General features: G+C 46.9%; 1 protein-coding gene across 1 annotated transcript; it reads right to left on the bottom strand.

Moving 5' to 3' along the window:
- Positions 1-15,029: 15,029 nt before the first annotated feature.
- On the bottom strand, positions 15,030-15,696 carry LOC120670392. Its single transcript, XM_039950478.1, has one exon. The coding sequence runs from the start codon at positions 15,556-15,558 to the stop codon at positions 15,253-15,255; it is 306 nt and encodes a 101-aa protein (XP_039806412.1). The 5' UTR covers positions 15,559-15,696; the 3' UTR covers positions 15,030-15,252.
- Positions 15,697-17,889: the final 2,193 nt, after the last annotated feature.

Here is a 17,889-nt window from a genome sequence, read left to right as displayed (position 1 = left end):
GGTATCGGACGATCCGGGAGCCTCGAGGGGCCTCACTGCCAGACAGCAGGTGCGCCCAAATCCTCCTCCTCCTCGTCTGCCCCATCCTCCTCTTCCTCCTCCTGCTCCTGCTCCTGCTCATGCTCCTCAGCACCGGCCTCCTCCTCCTCTGCCTGCTCTGCCACCTCCTCCACAAGAGGAGCCCTTCTCCTGCTCCTCCTCCTCCTCCCAGCCCTCCTCCCACCCCATCTACGCATCCTCGGGCTGTCCAAAAAATATGGACAATTCGAAATAGATATGGTCGTATATATGCAAATTTCTGCATATTTCCATCCGTATCTATTTCAAACGGGAGACGCCTAACTAGGTTACGTGATATACGAACATGCGATATGAAAAGCGGAGTCTTAATTGTATGCCTCACCTTGCAGCGGAGGCTAGTGACGGGAACTAGGTGGCGGTGCTCGGTCCTGCAAGATGGCGGCGCAGGAGGCACAGCTCAACAAGATGGCGTATACATACTGCGACGCTACTGTTGACACCGTTTTTGACACATGTCAGGGAAGCTGATTCTTGTGAAGGGAAGATGGCCGATTTGGAAGAAACCAAAAGATACACAGGGTTGGAATCGACAGATGGAAGTCCGTCCGATGGGCCAGGAAAATATTCTGCGAAGATGCTGATCCGCTAGCTCTGGTGCTCGGCCGATAGAGAGTTGCCGATGAAGTCAAGGAAGGAGAAGAGGATCCGGACTCTACGAGAATCTTGATGATTCGGTTGTAATATTTTAAGTAGTTTATCTTTTAGATAGTCTTTTCTTTAGGGTCAAGTAATATTTGCTGTGATCGGTTAGGACTTGATAGCGCTAGGCTATATATATCAGTTGTAAGGGACCGGAAAAAACTTGATACACATCCAATACAACAAATTTTACAATTCCTTTGCACTTTTTCGGTGACTTCACCTTTTCTTTTCTTTTTTCGACGAGTTCTTTCAAGTTGATCAAGGACGCCTCACATTCGAGCGACTTGATTTGCTGGTGAGTTTTCGTTTTATCGAGTATATTTGAGCTTTAGCTACTGGGCGCATCGCTGTAGCTTCGTTCAAATCTATTCAAAAGTTATCGAGTTTATCTAGGCTTTGACTTCCGGGCGCATCGCTGTCGTCTCGTCTAGATTTATTCAACAATTATCGATATCGGCTAGATTTGTAGGTTTTCCTATGTTTTTTGGCTATTATCACATCTAAAAACATTTTAGATCGGTTTTAGGTTTTGGAGTAACACTTTTGTTATCTCAGGAGCCGGTTTAGATCTGTTTTTAGCTCACATCATCTGAGTTACACATTCGTAGCTTAGATCTTGTCATACATACGCAATCGGCTGCTCAAAGCTGGTTTTGTCATTTAGTGCATCGGCTGATCCTGCCGATGCGCTCTTTTACTACGCGTTTATATTTAATATATTTTTGTCGTCTATAGTATCGGCAAAGCCTGCCGATATGCCAATCTGAGAGATATTCGGAATCCCAGCCGATACGCTCTCGAATTTGACTTTGTTTTCTCCCTTGTCAATTTCAAGTCAAATTGACTGGCACGCTTGGTTGACTTTTCCGTGCTTTGCGAACACTTGCCCTCGGATTCTAGTGTTGATTTTTGCGTCAACTGCTACATTTGGCACGCCCGGTGGGACCGAAAGCTGCAACATGGTGGAAATCACAGATAAATCTGCAGTTAGTGAAGAAAACCAGATTCTTGTTCCTGAAGACAAGCTCAAAGAAGAACAAAAGAAGGAATATGAAGAGCTGGTGGAGAGATTCAAACGTGAATGCCTCAAGTCATACAGCGTCAATAGATCTGGTGAGGTGATCAAGAAGTTTAATCTTCCATCTTTCCAGCCATTGACAGAGGCTCAACGTGAAAGCAAGATGATAGACGCAGTTGGCCAAGCTGAGGCACAAGCCTTCATCAAGAGTGCAACAGTTATGGGCAACACAGTGCACAATGCGGTGGTTAAGACTTTTGCTGAATACACGTTTCCATGGTGCATGGGTCTTTGCTATATACAGCCAGATCAGATGCAGTATGTTCCCTTGGAAATATCTATGGCAGCAGCCCTGTCGGCTCAAGATAGCCAGGCAGGAACAAGCAACAGTCAAACTCCACCCCAGATGAACAGCAGATCCTATTTACTCAACCATGCCGCCGATCGCCACAACTGTGCAAGATGGATCTGCGTCTGTATTTCCTAAAGGATGAAATTCTGCTACTGGGTATGGTATGCATCCGGATTTCTTTTCTACGCCACCCAAAGTGAGTTTAATGCGTCGGCTTCTCAGCCGATAGCTTCTCAGCCTGATCTATTGGCCGTTCAGCCGATGGGTGCACAACAGGATGCATCGACTACACAGCTAAATGCACAAGGCGCATGGAGTTCACAACAGATGGCACAAGCTAATGCATAGGCGCCACCGCCGATGACCCCACAGCAGCGTCTTGCTATCCTGCTCCAACCCTAGTCTCCTTCAGAAGTATTGTTGTCGCAATCTCCGCATCAGAACAGAGTCAACTGGGTATTCCACAATCAAGCAACTGGACAGATATGGTGTGTCAGTGTACCATACATGGATGCTATTGGGAAACAGTAGGCAAGTCCATCGGCTCCACAGCCGATGATGATTCAGCAGACACCCAATCGGATAGCTCAGCAAACACATCAGATGCAATCGGCTGGACAGCCGATGAACCATGTAGCTCAACAACTTGCGATGATGACCAATGCAACAAGCACGGTTTCCCCTCAGCAAATGCCAATAGTTGAGCCGCAAGTTGATTGGAGCACAAAGATAGCTGACTCCATATCCTCCGGCTTATGATTAGATTCCTCTCCCACACAAGTACAAGATGCCTGACTTCACAAAGTTCTCAGGGCAGGGAGAAATTTCTACGATGGAACATGTTAATAGGTTCCTTCTACAGTTGGGAGAAGCGGGCAACTATGATGCACTTAGAGTCCGTTTGTTCTCCTTGTCTTTGTCTGGATCGGCCTTTGCTTGGTTCACCACTTTGCCGGCAAACTCTATATTATATTGGGCCGATCTAGAGAGACAATTTCATCAATTCTTTTTCTCTGGGATTACTGAGTTAAAGTTGACCGATTTGGCTGGCTTAAGACAAAGAAATGATGAATCGGTTGCTGCTTTTATCCAAAAGTTCAGAGATGTCAAGAACCGATGTTACAGTTTAGTTCTGTCCGATCAGCAGTTAGCCGATGCAGCATTTAATGGGCTCTTGCCGCATATTAAAGATAAATATGCATCGTAGGAGTTTGAAAGTATTAGCCAGATCGCAAGTCGGATGACAGGAGAGACTCGATCCTACGAGTCCAAGAAGCCTTTTCAGAAGAAGATCAACTATGTGGAGTATTCTGCTAATGATGAGTCTGAAGAGGAGCAAGAAATGGTCGCATCGGCTGAGTGGATACAAAATAGCAAAAAGCCGGTGACGTGTCCATTTGGGAAGAAAGAGCCTGAGTCGTATGGGTTTGACATCACCAAAGCCGACAAGATCTTTGACTTGTTATTGTCGGAAGGGTTGATCAAGTTGAAGCCATATCACAAGATTCCATCGGAGGACGAGCTCAAGAATATGAAGTACTGCAAGTGGCACAACGCCACATCGCATGATACAAATGAGTGCAAGGTCTTCCGACAGCAGATTCAGATGGCTTTCGAACAAGGGAGATTGAAATTTGAGGCTCCCAAGAAGATGATGAAGATCAACGGGCATCCTTTCGGCACAAACATGGTTGATGTGGCCAGAGATGAGGGTTCTCCTCAAGCCAAGATTCTGACGTCGTCATCGGCCAAGAGATCTGGGGCTGTTGATCCTAAAGTGCAGATAGCGGCCGATGAGGTCAAAGGAAAGGGTCCGATGAAGGGTGTTGGACGTTCATCGACACCATGTAGACGTGTCACGTCTCAGATGCTATTGAACAAGTTTCAGTGTGATTGTGAAAGGCGGCAACGTAGAGAAGAAGAGGAACGACGCGAGCAAGATCATTGGAGGTGTCCTTTCTTTGTCTACTGCTGGGAAGAAGGGTTGACATTGCCATCGGCGTATGATTGTCTCGAGTGCAATGGTCAAGGCAGCCGATCATATGAAAAACCACGTCATGAACCCTATCGACGTGAGTGCACTCATGTGCATGATCGGCTAGGAAAAAGGGTACCAGTACATGATCGACTGGGAGGCAGGACAATGGTACGTGATCCTGCTGGGAGAAGAGTGCATGCACACGATCGGCTAGAGCAAATGGCCGATGAAAGAGTGCAAGATGATCAGCCAATGCGGAGAGATCCAGAACGCGAGCCTGATGGCACGAATCAATCTCAATGGTGCCCAGGGGGTTTGACCAGGTCTCAGAAGTGACGTGTTCAGAGGTTACGCCAGCTGGAGATCATTGAGGAAGAACAAGAACAAACTCTGAATAAGAAAGGGATCAAGTCACAAGTTTGGTGTGCTAAGCCCAGAGCCGATAGTAATTAAAATTCTGGATCATCGGCTGCGCCAATTAATATGGTTTTCATAATGCCGAGAGAGTTTATGGCGCTAGGCGATGAAGATCATGAACTAGAATTAGAGGAAGCCATGGCACAGTTGAATTTGGAGCCATTGCCAGCAACATTTGAGAAGCCAGAAGATGATAAGAGGCAGTATCTTAAGGCACTGTTCCTGAAGGGATTCGTTGATGGCAAGCCTGTCATGAAGATGTTGGTTGATGGAGGTGCAGCCGTGAATATAATGCCCTATGTTATGCTACGCAGGCTTGGGAAGAATCAAGATAATCTGATGAAGACTGATATGATACTCAAGGATTTCGAAGGAGTTGTATCTCCTGCTTTGGGGGCATTATGCGTCGATCTCACAATTGGCAGTAAGACCCTTCCCACTGCTTTCTTCGTTATTAATGGCAAAGGTTTATACAGTTTGCTGTTGGGTCGGGATTGGATACATGCCAATTGTTGCATTCCATCTACTATGCATCAATGTTTGATTCAGTGGGTTGATGATACTGTTGAAATAGTATCGGCCGATTCGTCATTCAGTGTGGCATCGGCTGAAGCCCATATAGTGAGTTATGATCGGATGAATTGTCTTTTTGGTCAAGCATGGGAGAAGGATTTCTTTCGGATGGCTGATTATGAAGTTACGTCAGAAAAGTCAGGAGATTCTTCGGAAGAATCTTGATCAATGAAGGATATGGCCGATTGTAGTATCGGCCGAATTTTGTAAGTTATAGCCAATACTAGGAAGTATTGCCTTTATTGCAAAAAATATGTAAAAACTGGTTTGCAAGTCAGATGCATCGGTTGTGACATGGCCGACATGATATGAGTCGCCCTTAGAGCAATAAATCATAAAGACAAATTTCTGGATTAAGATCAAGTTGTCTGCTAATTCTGGAGGTTGCAGTACATTGACCAAATCCGCCTGCGCGCAATAAAAGTAATCCTAGGGCTTCCCGGATTACTTTTATTACGCGCAGGCGGATTTGGTCAATGTTTTCGATTATTTGATTATTGTCTACTGATGAACCAGAAATCGGCCGCAGGCTCTTGTGGAGTTGATATGCCTAACGAGCATATTTTTGCTTATCTTCCTCGAGTCTGGTGATGGCCGGTGGAATCTGAGAGAGATCGTGATCTGCAGTATCTATTGCTTGATTTACTTGACTGAGTTCCTGTAGAAGACGATCACGTTTAGCCTCCAATGCAGCCTTGTTTCTCAGAATGCTGGCTCGGGTGTCATTTAGAGATTTGAACTCGCCGATGGCCGATTCTGCCAAAGCTTTGAAGTCGTCCCTCTATTTGATGATTTCTTCCTGCTGACGACGATCGGCGAGTTGTTTCTGAGCCTTGTTGAATTGTGCGCAGTGGCTCTCGATGAAGGCTGCAGGAGTTAGTGCATCTTCAATTGCTTCTAGGAGTCTACCCTCCAGTTCTTCCTAGATGGCGTGGATCGGCTGTACATTCTTGATCAGTAGGCCGATGTCTTGATTCAGAAATTGGAGGGATTCTTGGAGTTTGGCCTTGATTTCATCTGATAGTACAGCTGAATCGGCCGATGTTGCTTCTTCTCCTTCTTCCTGAGAAGTAGCTCCGATTGGAAAGTAGAACAGACGGTTGTCCGGAGACTCCTGTGCCTGAAAGGAAGATAAAGTTAAGATGGCTGATGGAAACAAAACAGTGATGGGATCGGCCAACAGAGAGAAATGTTGTTTATCTGCTTCAGGCGTATTTCTTCTAGATTGGAGCCAACGGGAACGAGGGGTTGCGATGAAGAGCTCGGGATTACAGTGTTTGACTGGCCAAGTAATTCAGATAGTGCATGATCGGCAAGCTGAAGGATAATTGTCAGAAATATACAGAATATGTTCATGAACAAGTTCTAAAATCGTACATGTATCAATGGAGAGTCTGCCCTGGATTTCCTGGGAGCTGAAGGTAAATGTTGTACCTGATGAAACCAGAAGGAAATAATACCAGATTCAGGATCACGGGAAAATTTGAATACTTGCTGAGAAAGCAGGGTTACACCTGAATGGTGGGTGATTGACGAGGAGGCGTGTTCTGAAGATTTTCTTCTCCTTCAGATTGGTGTTCAGGAGTATCTTGATTGTGAAGCAAAAATATGATCAGCGTTCAGATAAAGTAAAAGCATAAGAGTTCTAGCTTTTACCTTCTGAGGAAGAGGAGGGAAGGTCAACCAGAGCATCTATTTGGAATGCTGCTGCTGCTGAAGATTGGCATGGAGATTTCATTTTCTTACGAGTTGTTACCTTAGTGTAAGATACCTTGCGTTTTCTCCCAGTGGCCATATCTGTCAGAGTTGGGGCACCATTGCCGATATTTGGCTTATCGGTTGGCAAGGCATAGTTGATCGGCTGCCCACTCCTGCTGATTGTTGGAGGATTCCGATTATCATCCTGCAAAGAGTAGAAGTCAAAGGCTGCAAGTGAAAGATGTTAAGATGTTTTGGGAGGTAATTTGACTTGTACCTCATTCTTACCTGATTGGTAATTGTTGTCCAGAGCCATGCAATATAGATTGGCCGATTTGCAGAAGATATGCTCTTGCCATTCAGACAACCATTGGATGAAAGGAGTAGTGGCAAAAGGTGCAATCTGCCAATCGGCTAGAAGTGTCATATTTACATCAGGCTCTAAATCTTTTAGTCGACCATAAGAGAGGGCGTTGTCAAGAGCTCCTCTGAACTGAACTTTGGCAACGAAGAAAAGAAAAGGGGGCACTTGGCCAAATCCCAGTTGTCTGGCCGCCACTGATGGATTATAAAACTCATAGCTGGGGACATCTTTGCCATCTGTGAAGTTGACCGGCAGAATTCTTGGGGAGATTATCTCTTTCATAATCTTGGTGGCTTCTTCATCAGTTTTCCACGAGTCAAGCTAGAATTTGAAAGGGTTTTCATATATGACCTTTTCATCCTTGTATGCAAACCAAGTACTGGAGATCTCTGGGAAACCATTGTAGAAGGACTTGAAAAAGTCAGTAATGCCAAGGGTCTTGGGATCATTGGCAATCATGATAGCTGCTTCACCGAATGATGTCCATCGGCGAGTAACGGTTTCTTCGTCTTCTAAGAAGTTTTCTAATGGGAATTCTATCTCTGACAATTCAGCTGTCATAGTTTTGTGCATGTACATATGCAGCCACAACTGAATGAACCACTAGGGGCCTCCCAAGTTGGTGATCGGCTGATTCTTTCTGAGTCTGGATGATACTTGATGAAGCAAGTGGTAAACTGACCCCAGAAGATGTTTGCCGAGAGGAACAGGATTGCCAGTAGCCAGATTTTCTGCCAACTTGAGATTATTGCTTGTTGGACCAACTGCTTTGCCACAGAAGATGAATTTCTCAAGCCACATGTTGAGAAAGGCAGTATGCTCTCTGACAGATACTGATCCGGTCTTCATAATCTTGCCGATATATCCTTTCCATCCGCCAATGCTTTTAGTTTCAATCTTGAAAGATGTTTTTTCTAGCAAACGAAAAGGTCTATTGGCAGCATGAATATTCAGGCCAGTGAGCATCACAACATTCATCAGGGTATGTGTCATTGGCCCATGATTGAACATAAATGCATTGATGGCGTCAGACCAAAAGTGAGAAGCAGATATTAGCATCGGCTCATTTCTGATCATCTCCGATAAAGATAAGTTCAGACATTGGCTGATATCGTATTGTTTCCAATTGGTTCTCTGATAATTGGCTATCCTACGGAACCAATTACTCCATCCGGGAGTGACGCTCGGCCAAGATCTAAAGGCCTGAGAACAATCTATGTTCATATCGGAGGATTTAAGGGGTATTCTATTGGTCTCCAGATTGATGATACTGGTGGGGTCTGGATTACCCATGGGGCCTAAACAGATCATGCTGGGTTGATTCACTAGCGGAATAATCATATTACCCCTAAGATTATGAAAATAAAGGCGGAAATGAGAAACGCGATTGAAGGGATCAGGAAGAGAATGAAAAGCAAATGCTGTGGGTGAAGAAAGGAGATGTACCTCTGGAATCTCGGAGATGGACGTCATTGCCAGAAGAGTGGTTCTTGGACTTGGGTCCTTGAAACCCTAGGAGGCTGCGATGGCGGCGGCAGGTCAGATGTGTTTTTGAGTAAGAGAGAAGGCAGATGTGCTACAGGAAATGTGCCAGCGCAAGGGAAGACAGAGATATTTATAACCTTTACTCGAGGGCAAAATGGGGATTCGATACACCGTCTGATTGGGAGATGAGTATAAATTTGAACGTTGGCAATGATGAGTATAAATTTGGGAGATGTGTTGACACCATTTTTTGACACGTGTCAAGGAAGCTGATTCTTGTGAAGAGAAGATGGCCGATTTGGAAGAAACCAAAAGATACACAGGGTTGGAATCGACCGATGGAAGTCCGTCCGATGGGCCAGGAGAATATTCTGCGAAGATGCTGATCCGCTAGCTCTGGTGCTCGGCCGATGGAGAGTTGCCGATGAAGTCAAGGAAGGAGAAGAGGATCCGGACTCTACGAGAATCTTGATGATTTGGTTGTAATATTTTAAGTAGTTTATCTTTTAGATAGTCTTTTCTTTAGGGTCAAATAATGTTTGCCGTGATCGGTTAGGACTTGATAGCGCTAGGTTATATATATCAGTTGTAAGGGACCGGAAAAAACTTGATACACATCCAATACAACAAATTTTACAATTCCTTTGCACTTTTTCGGTGACTTCACCTTTTCTTTTCTTTTTTCGACGAGTTCTTTCAAGTTGATCAAGGACGCCTCACATTCAAGCGACTTGATTTGCTGGTGAGTTTTCGTTTTACCGAGTATATTTGAGCTTTAGCTACCGGGCGCATCGCTGTAGCTTCGTTCAAATCTATTCAAAAGTTATCGAGTTTATCTAGGCTTTGACTTCCGAGCGCATCGCTGTCGTCTCATCTAGATTTATTCAACAATTATCGATATCGGCTAGATTTGTAGGTTTTCCTATGCTTTTTGGCTATTATCACATCTGAAAACATATTAGATTGTCTTTAGGTTTTGGAGTAACACTTTTGTTATCTTAGGAGCTGGTTTAGATCTATTTTTAGCTCACATCATCTGAGTTACATATTCGTAGCTTAGATCTTGTCATACATACGCAATCGGCTGCTCAAATCCGGTTTTGTCGTTTAGTGCATCGGCTGATCCTGCCGATGCGCTCTTTTACTACGCACTTGCATTTAATATCTTTTTATCGTCTATAGTATCGGCAAAGCCTGTCGATACGCCCATCTGAGAGATATTCGGAATCCCAGCCGATACACTCTCGAATTTGACTTTGTTTTCTCCCTTGTCAATTTCAGGTCAAATTGACTGACACGCTTGGTTGACTTTTCTGTGCTTGGCGAACACTTGCCCTCGGATTCCAGTGTGTTGATTTTTGCGTCAACAGCTAGATTTCATGCAAATAGAAAAATACAGCTATATTATCCATATACATTTTTATCAATTGCAATGAAATGACAAAATATGCCACAATCAATCACCAGCGTAGAGGCAGAAGGAGGTCAGCGGGTGCCGGGGGTGCAGTGTGGCTGGGGCCAGCGGGGTTGAGGCGGGAGGAGGTCGGCCGGGGCTGCCGGGGTGGAGGGCGGCCGGGACCAGCGGGGTTGAGGCGGGAGGAGGTCGGCCGGGCTGCTGGGGTGGAGGGCGGCCGGGACCGACGGGGTTGAGGCGGAAGGACGTCGGCCGGGGCTGCCAGGTTGGAGGGCGGCCAGGACTCGGCCTGCGGCGGGGCCACGTCTCGGCAAACCTATGGGCACACGGCAAACCTATGGGCACACGGCAAACACACGGTTTTCGGTAGTGATTCCGAGAAGAAAGTCTGGCTAGACAGTCATTAGTACTAGGTGGAGATTCATGGTGTGACAGAACCGCCAAGTTAAACGACTTAATTAAGTGTAATCGCCATCATTTGAACGCATCAGGCGTATTAGCTTAATTAAGTGTAACCTGACAGTCTGTTTCTAACCCACAGGCCGATCGAAACACACCAGTAGTCTCGCACGACGGGGAGCGCTGACGGTACGAGCATGACAGAATCTTACAAAAATAGTAACTAACATTAAGACAATTACATAACCGCTTTCAATATAAAAATTTACAAAAACAATTTCCAATTTAGAATTTACGTAAGAAGGGATAGCAGCGGAAAAGAATCTAATCTGAGGAATAATTTTAGTAAAGGACTCATAAAATAGCAAAATTAGATTGAGAACTACGGAGACAGGAGGACATCACATCGAGCCCACTGACGTGAATCCTAGTTAGCTTCTACACCTGAAATAGGGTAAACAACAAACCCTGAGCAACTAATACTCAGCAAGACTTACCCGACTATTGGGTATACTTAGCCCACATATCTAGACATACAAAGCTTTCTGGCTGGTGGTTTATTTTGCAGAAAAGCGTCTAAAAGTGGATTCTTATTTTCAATATTTTAGCTCCAGACTAACCATGATCTAATATTTGCATAAACCAACTAAAGCAAACATGGTAGAATACTAATCACAATTTAAAGTAGACATCAACATATATAATTTAATCCATGTTCCATATCATATTACTACGATGTGATGCAGTTGATCAAGGTGCTCATATCCGAGAGCGACTGATGGCGAATCGATCCAATTTAACCTTGCAAGGTGGACCTAACCAACACGGCATGCATAAAGCCCCGTCGGACTACACGCACCAACCATTCCCCTCCCCGCCTCGAACTACAGGACCGCCCCACCATCATATGGTCAGTCGAGCTCAACTTGAGACCACCAAAAGTAAATACATGCATCCCCATTTCTCCGCGACTACTCAACTACCCCAGGAGGTGAGATGGGGTCTTGTACTTTCGAAGCGAAGCAGTACTAGACTTACCGGTTTCGACTACCTCCTACTCCCAGTATGCGGTTAGTACAATTCAAACATGATCAGCAGGGCCAACAACGATACGGTCCTTAATCGACACGGACGGGGCTAAGACACCCAGAAACCCTGTTCTGCTGCCATACCTACATCTCATTAACCTTCCCCGTCCGGTCTCCATTTCCATTCTTTTTCATATCTCACACATTGAAGTATAAAGACAATTATACATCTCGCGAGTAACCGGCAATTACTCGACTTCTATAAAATCCTATATCTCACGAGTGACAAGAAATCACCCGACTTCTACCGAGACCTATTAAGCATGGCATCACTATCGTTCTATACATACTAGTATAACTCAAGGGAACCTAAGGATCATGCAATTAGGGTTCCAAATAATTCCTGAAATGTAATGCACAAGTAATAAATAAACATATATATAGTGAATCATAATTTAAAATAATAGGACATGCACCGGGGAGGGCAACACTAGGTTAGTGTTAATTCTATCAAGGCCTTGGAGAACACCGTCTTGTGGTCCGGCTCCAACACCGCGTGCTTCACGTCCACACGTGTACATCTAGCGTACCTAAATGAGATGCAACAATGCATATGTATAAATGCACGGATGATGCGATAAAAGGTGCAGCAATACATGCACAAGGTCACTATTACCTAAACACGAACAACTACACAAGAGGAAATTAATTACTTTACACGAGTCCAAACCAAATTAACCCAGCTAGTTTTATACACTTACGAGCTATAAAAGCATTTTACCTAACATAATTAAAACTACAAAGTAAAATTTGTCAAACAATATATTTTATAGTTCTACCCTACAGAGCATGAAAATACGAAGCTAACAAAACTAGTTTTGTATTTTTCTCATTTTTCTACAATTTTCTACATATTTTACAAGCATTGAAGGTCTGCGTTGATCGGATTATCCGACCCAACGCCGGATGATCCAACCACCACCAGAAAGTTTTGGCTTCGGATTGCCGTTAAGTCCCCTTGGTCGGATGATCCGCCCATAGGTCGGATGATCCGGCCAAACAGTACTTTTTGCTACTGGAAGGTGCCGGATGATCCGACCATAGGCCGGATGATCCGGACCTGGGTATTTTCTGGAGTGAGTTTCGTGCCTAAAAAGAGTGTTGAGTCGGATGATCTGGTACTAGGCCGGATAATCCGGACCTGGGTGGGGCGGCGGCACGTGTGCGGCGTGTGGCGGGGCTCCGGCAAGGAAGCTTCGGGAAAAAGGGCGGGGAAGAAGCGGGGGAGGTGGAGGAGCTCACCAAGAAACCATCCTTGGGGTCGATTTGGGCGGAGAAGGACCGAAGAAGCGGATCGACGCGAAGGGGTGGAGCTCGGGCGATGCTCCCATGGCGGCCGGCGATGGAGGGCCGATTCCGGTGGGGAAAGCTCGAGCGAGGCTTGGGGAGGTGCGGGGGAGGTGGAGGACAAGGTGAGGAAGGTGCTCGTGGAAGGAATCGACGAACGACGGCCGCAGTAAGGAGATCGATGGGAGGGGGCGGCGACGGGACGAGCTCAGCTCGGCGTGGTGGAGGAAGGGGAGAGAGAGAGCTGAATGAAATAAATAAGAATTGGGAGATGGTAAGGGGATTAAAAGACTCCCAACCGGTCTGATCGGTCACTCAGACCGGTCGGACCGGTCTAGCTTGAACTAACAAAAATTTGATAGAAATTTTTTCCTCTAGTGCTTGAATCATGAAGATTTAAAGCTAATGGCTGAGATTAGTCTTAATGACGAATAATTAACACTTAGGGTGTTACACATGGAGTGCGGTGGAAGGAAGGGCGTGGCTCTTTAATCCTGTCCTTGCGATGTGAGCATGCATGGCCGTCCAGTACTTCATCAATTGTGTAAAGGTAAAAAAAAAGGGAAAGGATGCAAAGTTGTTTGCTAATGCCATCCAGGCGGCGCGTGACGTGGCGGGGACGGCAAAACCGTAGTGAGGGTGGCAAACAAACAAAGATGCATAGCATGTCCTACGGGATCATGCTGACTGGGGGACTGTAACCGAGTGCCATCGAGCTGGAAATGGCATCACCAGATGCAGATCAGTGCGTGTCTTTAACGCTAACATTGTCAATGTCTCGGTCCGTATATTTTTGTGTTTTTTAGACAAGTATATTTTGTTTAAAAAAAGAAAGAAAAGAGATCGCACGAATTTCAGGGCTACATGGCACGGCAGGTCCTGGTACATTTTCTGGATGGATTGCCAGCCATGTCCTGGAAAGCTACACCCCGTTTTGGTTCTGGGATCCCGATTCCATCCGGACCCAAACGACATCGGCTAGCATCGGACACCACCAGTGGGGGACTGACAGCATGACCCGGTGGCTGCTTCATCAGCAAAAGCAAAGCGAGCAGCCCAGGCGGGGTACCTTTCCTCCTGGGCCCAGGTTAAGCGGCAGCCCGGCCCCGAGACCGGAAAGCACGGGGCCCGCGCCAGACGCGGCATTGAACAGGGCCCGGTGCGCGGCAGGGGGCCAGCCGTCCGGCCGGGGCCGCGCCACGCCGAGCGGCGCGGCGGCTGGCCGGCTGCCGACGACGTCCCTCCGGCAGTCGCCGGCGCGACCCGGCGTGCTGGGCTACACTGCTCCGTCGGCACGCACGACGGCCGCCCGCCCGCCGTCGGTGGACGTGCACTGCGCGTCGGTCGGACAGGCAAGTAGCCGAGCTGGGCGTCGGGTTTTCCATCGGTGAACGGGTGGGGGGTGGGAAAGCGACGGTTAGAGGGCCGGTTTGTCCTGTCGACACGAACGCTGGTGTGGTAGTGCGATGCTGACCTCTGGTGTGGCGGCCATGTTCTCTCCACCGGCGGGGCACTACGTGAGGAGGGACCATGGGCGATTCTATCTCCTTTTGGCCATGGGAGCAGAAGGGTACGCCGGCACGTGCATGATGGGTTGGGCCTGCACCGTAGCATGCAGCTTCAGGTGTGGTGCCAGTGCTCGATACGCCAAGAAAGGCAAGAACTAGCCAAATGCGGGGCGGTGGGACAAACAAACAGAGCGCACCGTAAGCTGCATCGGTGTACGGTGTACCGACTAGGCGACTAGTTCGTAGTGCCGCTTGTAGCACACGTTTTCCCCTGTTTGTCGTGCATGGCCGAAAACACGATTGCTTCAACTTTTCAGTTGATAGTATTTTTTTATAGTGGGACTGAGTCTTCGACTAGCGTGGTACTTGTATTTACGACTAATTTATTCTTTGTAATGGTAGATGCCATGTTGTACTTAATGGGTAGCCAGCGTATTGTCGACACCAGACACTTGTCACTTTTTTTTTTTGATAATACACTTGTGACTTGTTCAATATAACACTTGTGTGCAATTGAGGGTCAGTGTATACGATGGAGTGGGCCGTAACTGGGCTGTCGAGGCTACTTCGAAACGCAAACAGTCATTTGGGCTCATCGGCTCACTGCTACGCTATATGCAAACAAGCAGCGGTCGTGCACATCCGAAACCAAATTAGTAATTCTGATTCTGACGATGAAGAAAAGTGACCCAGACTCGGAAATTCCTGATCAAGCTCAATGCACAAAGGTTTAAAACTGCAGAGAGCTCCATACACAAACTATCTGTACATTCATAGTACCATACACGAATACACATCATACCTCAAATACTACCATTTTTACATGTAATAAATGAAATTTTTAGGTTTGCGTAATTCCTGCTAGTACGTACTAGTTAGGCATAGGATAGGTCGATCACTAAGTTTGTTTAATCAAGGTGCCGCCGAGAAACCCATCGAACCGAAGGATCACTTGAGCCAGCTCGCACGCTCGTCATCAGCCCCCGGATTATCCAGCGGCGAAGTCGCCGGCGCGCCGTCCTCCGGGACGCCGACGGGGACGTCGGAGAACGCGGCCAACACGCGGTGGACGCTCATGCTCCGCATGGGCCGGAAGCTGAGCGACCTCGCCGTCCTCCCCGGCGCGAAGACGTCCGACGACTTGCGCAGGATCAGGTAGACCAGCGCCTGGACCAGCGTGAACACGGCCACCTTGGCCAGCGCGTCGCCGAGCTCCGGCGAGACGGCGAACGGCGTCGCCTCCACGTTCCCCATTGCTGCTAGCTAACAGTCGATCAAACTTGCTCGATCGATCGCTGCACTGTGATCGCCGGTCACTCGCTATCGACGACTTCAAATTCGAAAGATGGATGGATGATGATCGAAGAGATAGATAACGGTGTATGAGCTCGATTGCTCGAATGGTTTGGTTTTTTCAGTTCTTGGATGGATTGGTTTATATAGGCAACGCCAGCTCGATAAGGCCGCCTGCGCAAGGCTTGTACGCAAGCGATAGTGTGCGCTGGGATCTGAGAGATCAATGCGTGTTGTCCGGCTCGACCCGGTGTCTGTCTGCTGGGCGGGCCGACCGTGCTTGTGGGCGAAGGAAGGAGGCGCAAGCCTGCACGTTTTGTTTCAACTACCGAAACTTTTAGAATGCACCAGCAGGGTACTCAACTTTGTCTGTCTCGGACCTCGGAGCTTCGGAATTTCGGATCCAGCTAGCGTTGAACTGTGTCTTGGATCGGACTTGGAGGTTGACACGTTTGGAAAGCAGGGGTTCAGTTAGGTCACTGTTACGTTGTACTAGTTAAGCTGAACTGTTTGCAAGATCGAGATGAATGAAGGATGCACGTTCAAGTTTCTGTAAGAAGAAGCACAAGAATGAAGCAATCCCTGACTCCATTTGAGCAAGCTCGATCAGGCTTATCCAGATCGATCCGAGCTGATTAGAGTGCAGTGTGAGGTCAATACGTACTAGCAGGTTGCTTGTGATTGAGAGTAGAGACACGCATAGAGATCGATGCGCAATGCTGATCCAGTCCCGATCGATCTGGTTAACCGCTAACCTAGCAGCAAGGAATCGAGGATTAAAGCGCGATCCATTCTCGTGGCGTGTTCTGCCGGGTCCGGGCGGCCTGAAACCATCAGGACACAGCGTCAGGGCAACGTGAGTTCACGTGGCGGCCGGGTTCTCCGGACGCGGTTCCAGGGGGCTAAGCTGGCTGACTGGCTCTTGCAAGCCAAGCAAGCGCTCAGTGGTTTTTGCAGCGTCAGCGTCCGAGCCAATGCTTGCCTCGCAAGCCCCTCTCTTTGGCCTTTGCCTTGCTTGTTGCTTGTTCATGCACGAGACCGCCCAGGGGCTTAGGTTCAGCGCCAGCACAACGTTGTGTTCACTTCTAGCGGTGAGTAACCGCAGGAGAAACCAGAAATGTGAATGTGTGAAGTGGGTCGTCGTGTCACTTTATGCAAGGTGGCCGGTTGTGTGTCCAGTCCTGGGAAAAAGAAGGCATGTAGCTAGCTTTGCTTCGGCAAACGGAGCTGACATGTGGGGAAATCATACGGACTACATGGGCTGTGTTTAGATCCGTAAAATATGGTGGTAAAAAGGGTCACATCGGACATTGTAGCATTTTCGTTTGTTTGTGATAATTGTTGTCTTACCATGACCTAACTAGGCTCAAAAGATTCATCTCGTCGTGTACATCAAAACTATACAATTAGCTTTTTTTATTTACCTACATTTAATGCTTCATGCATGAGTTAAGAGATTTGATGTGATAGGTGAATAGTAAAGTTTGGAAAGAGAAATTTTGAAACTAAACAAAGCCATGGTTGGCAGCAGCTGCCTAAGACGACACACAACATGCTAAGCTGCCGTACCACCCCGTTTTAGTCGGGAGACGCTCTTGGCATACTGGGAGCCTGAGAAAGATGGTTGCCTACATTTTTGGGACTTTAATGTTGTTAAATCTATTATCTTAATACAATAGTGTTAAAAGAAGCCACCACGTTCGCCGAGAGGGTCTAGAAATTCTCACGTTAATCTAAAAAAGAGAAGAATTTGTACTGTTGGATTTTATGAAGATCTAACGGTCTAGACGAATCCGAGAAATCCATATCGAGAGGGTCTAGAAATTCCCACGTTAATCTAAAAAAAGAAGAATTTGCACCGTTGGATTTTATAAAAATCTAACGGTCTAGATTAATCCGAGAAATCCATATCGAATAAAAGTACGACATATATCTAAACTTAGAATTAGAAAAGAAAGCTAAATCTGAGTGGAGCCGATCACGGATACATGATACATGCACCGCGCGGAGCCACATATTGGCCGACCCAGGCTGTGGGTCGTGGGCCCCCTTCCACCATCAAAATTCCATTCCATGTGAAGCGCATCAGCTGAGAAATTGTTGCTTACACCTACTGCAGGCATACACACGAACCTAAAGTCGTATATATATTGTTGTCGTAGGAGTCCATGAAGCCACCATACGTATGCAAAAACACATATAGCGCATTCCCACTCCCTTCTCTATTCTATGGGGCTACGAACGCATGTACACCGCATCATCGGCCTGGATTCCTTGAATCCTCAGTCCCCA

This window comes from Panicum virgatum, chromosome 4N, assembly GCF_016808335.1.
Source record: "Panicum virgatum strain AP13 chromosome 4N, P.virgatum_v5, whole genome shotgun sequence".
Taxonomy (NCBI): Eukaryota; Viridiplantae; Streptophyta; class Magnoliopsida; order Poales; family Poaceae; genus Panicum; species Panicum virgatum.
Note: the sequence above shows the minus strand (reverse complement) of the source record. Positions and strands in the feature narration are given on the sequence as shown.

Coding starts and splice junctions, on each gene's coding strand:
- LOC120670392 (XM_039950478.1), bottom strand. CDS start 15,558: ATGGGGAACGTGGAGGCGACGCCGTTCGCCGTCTCGCCGGAGCTCGGC.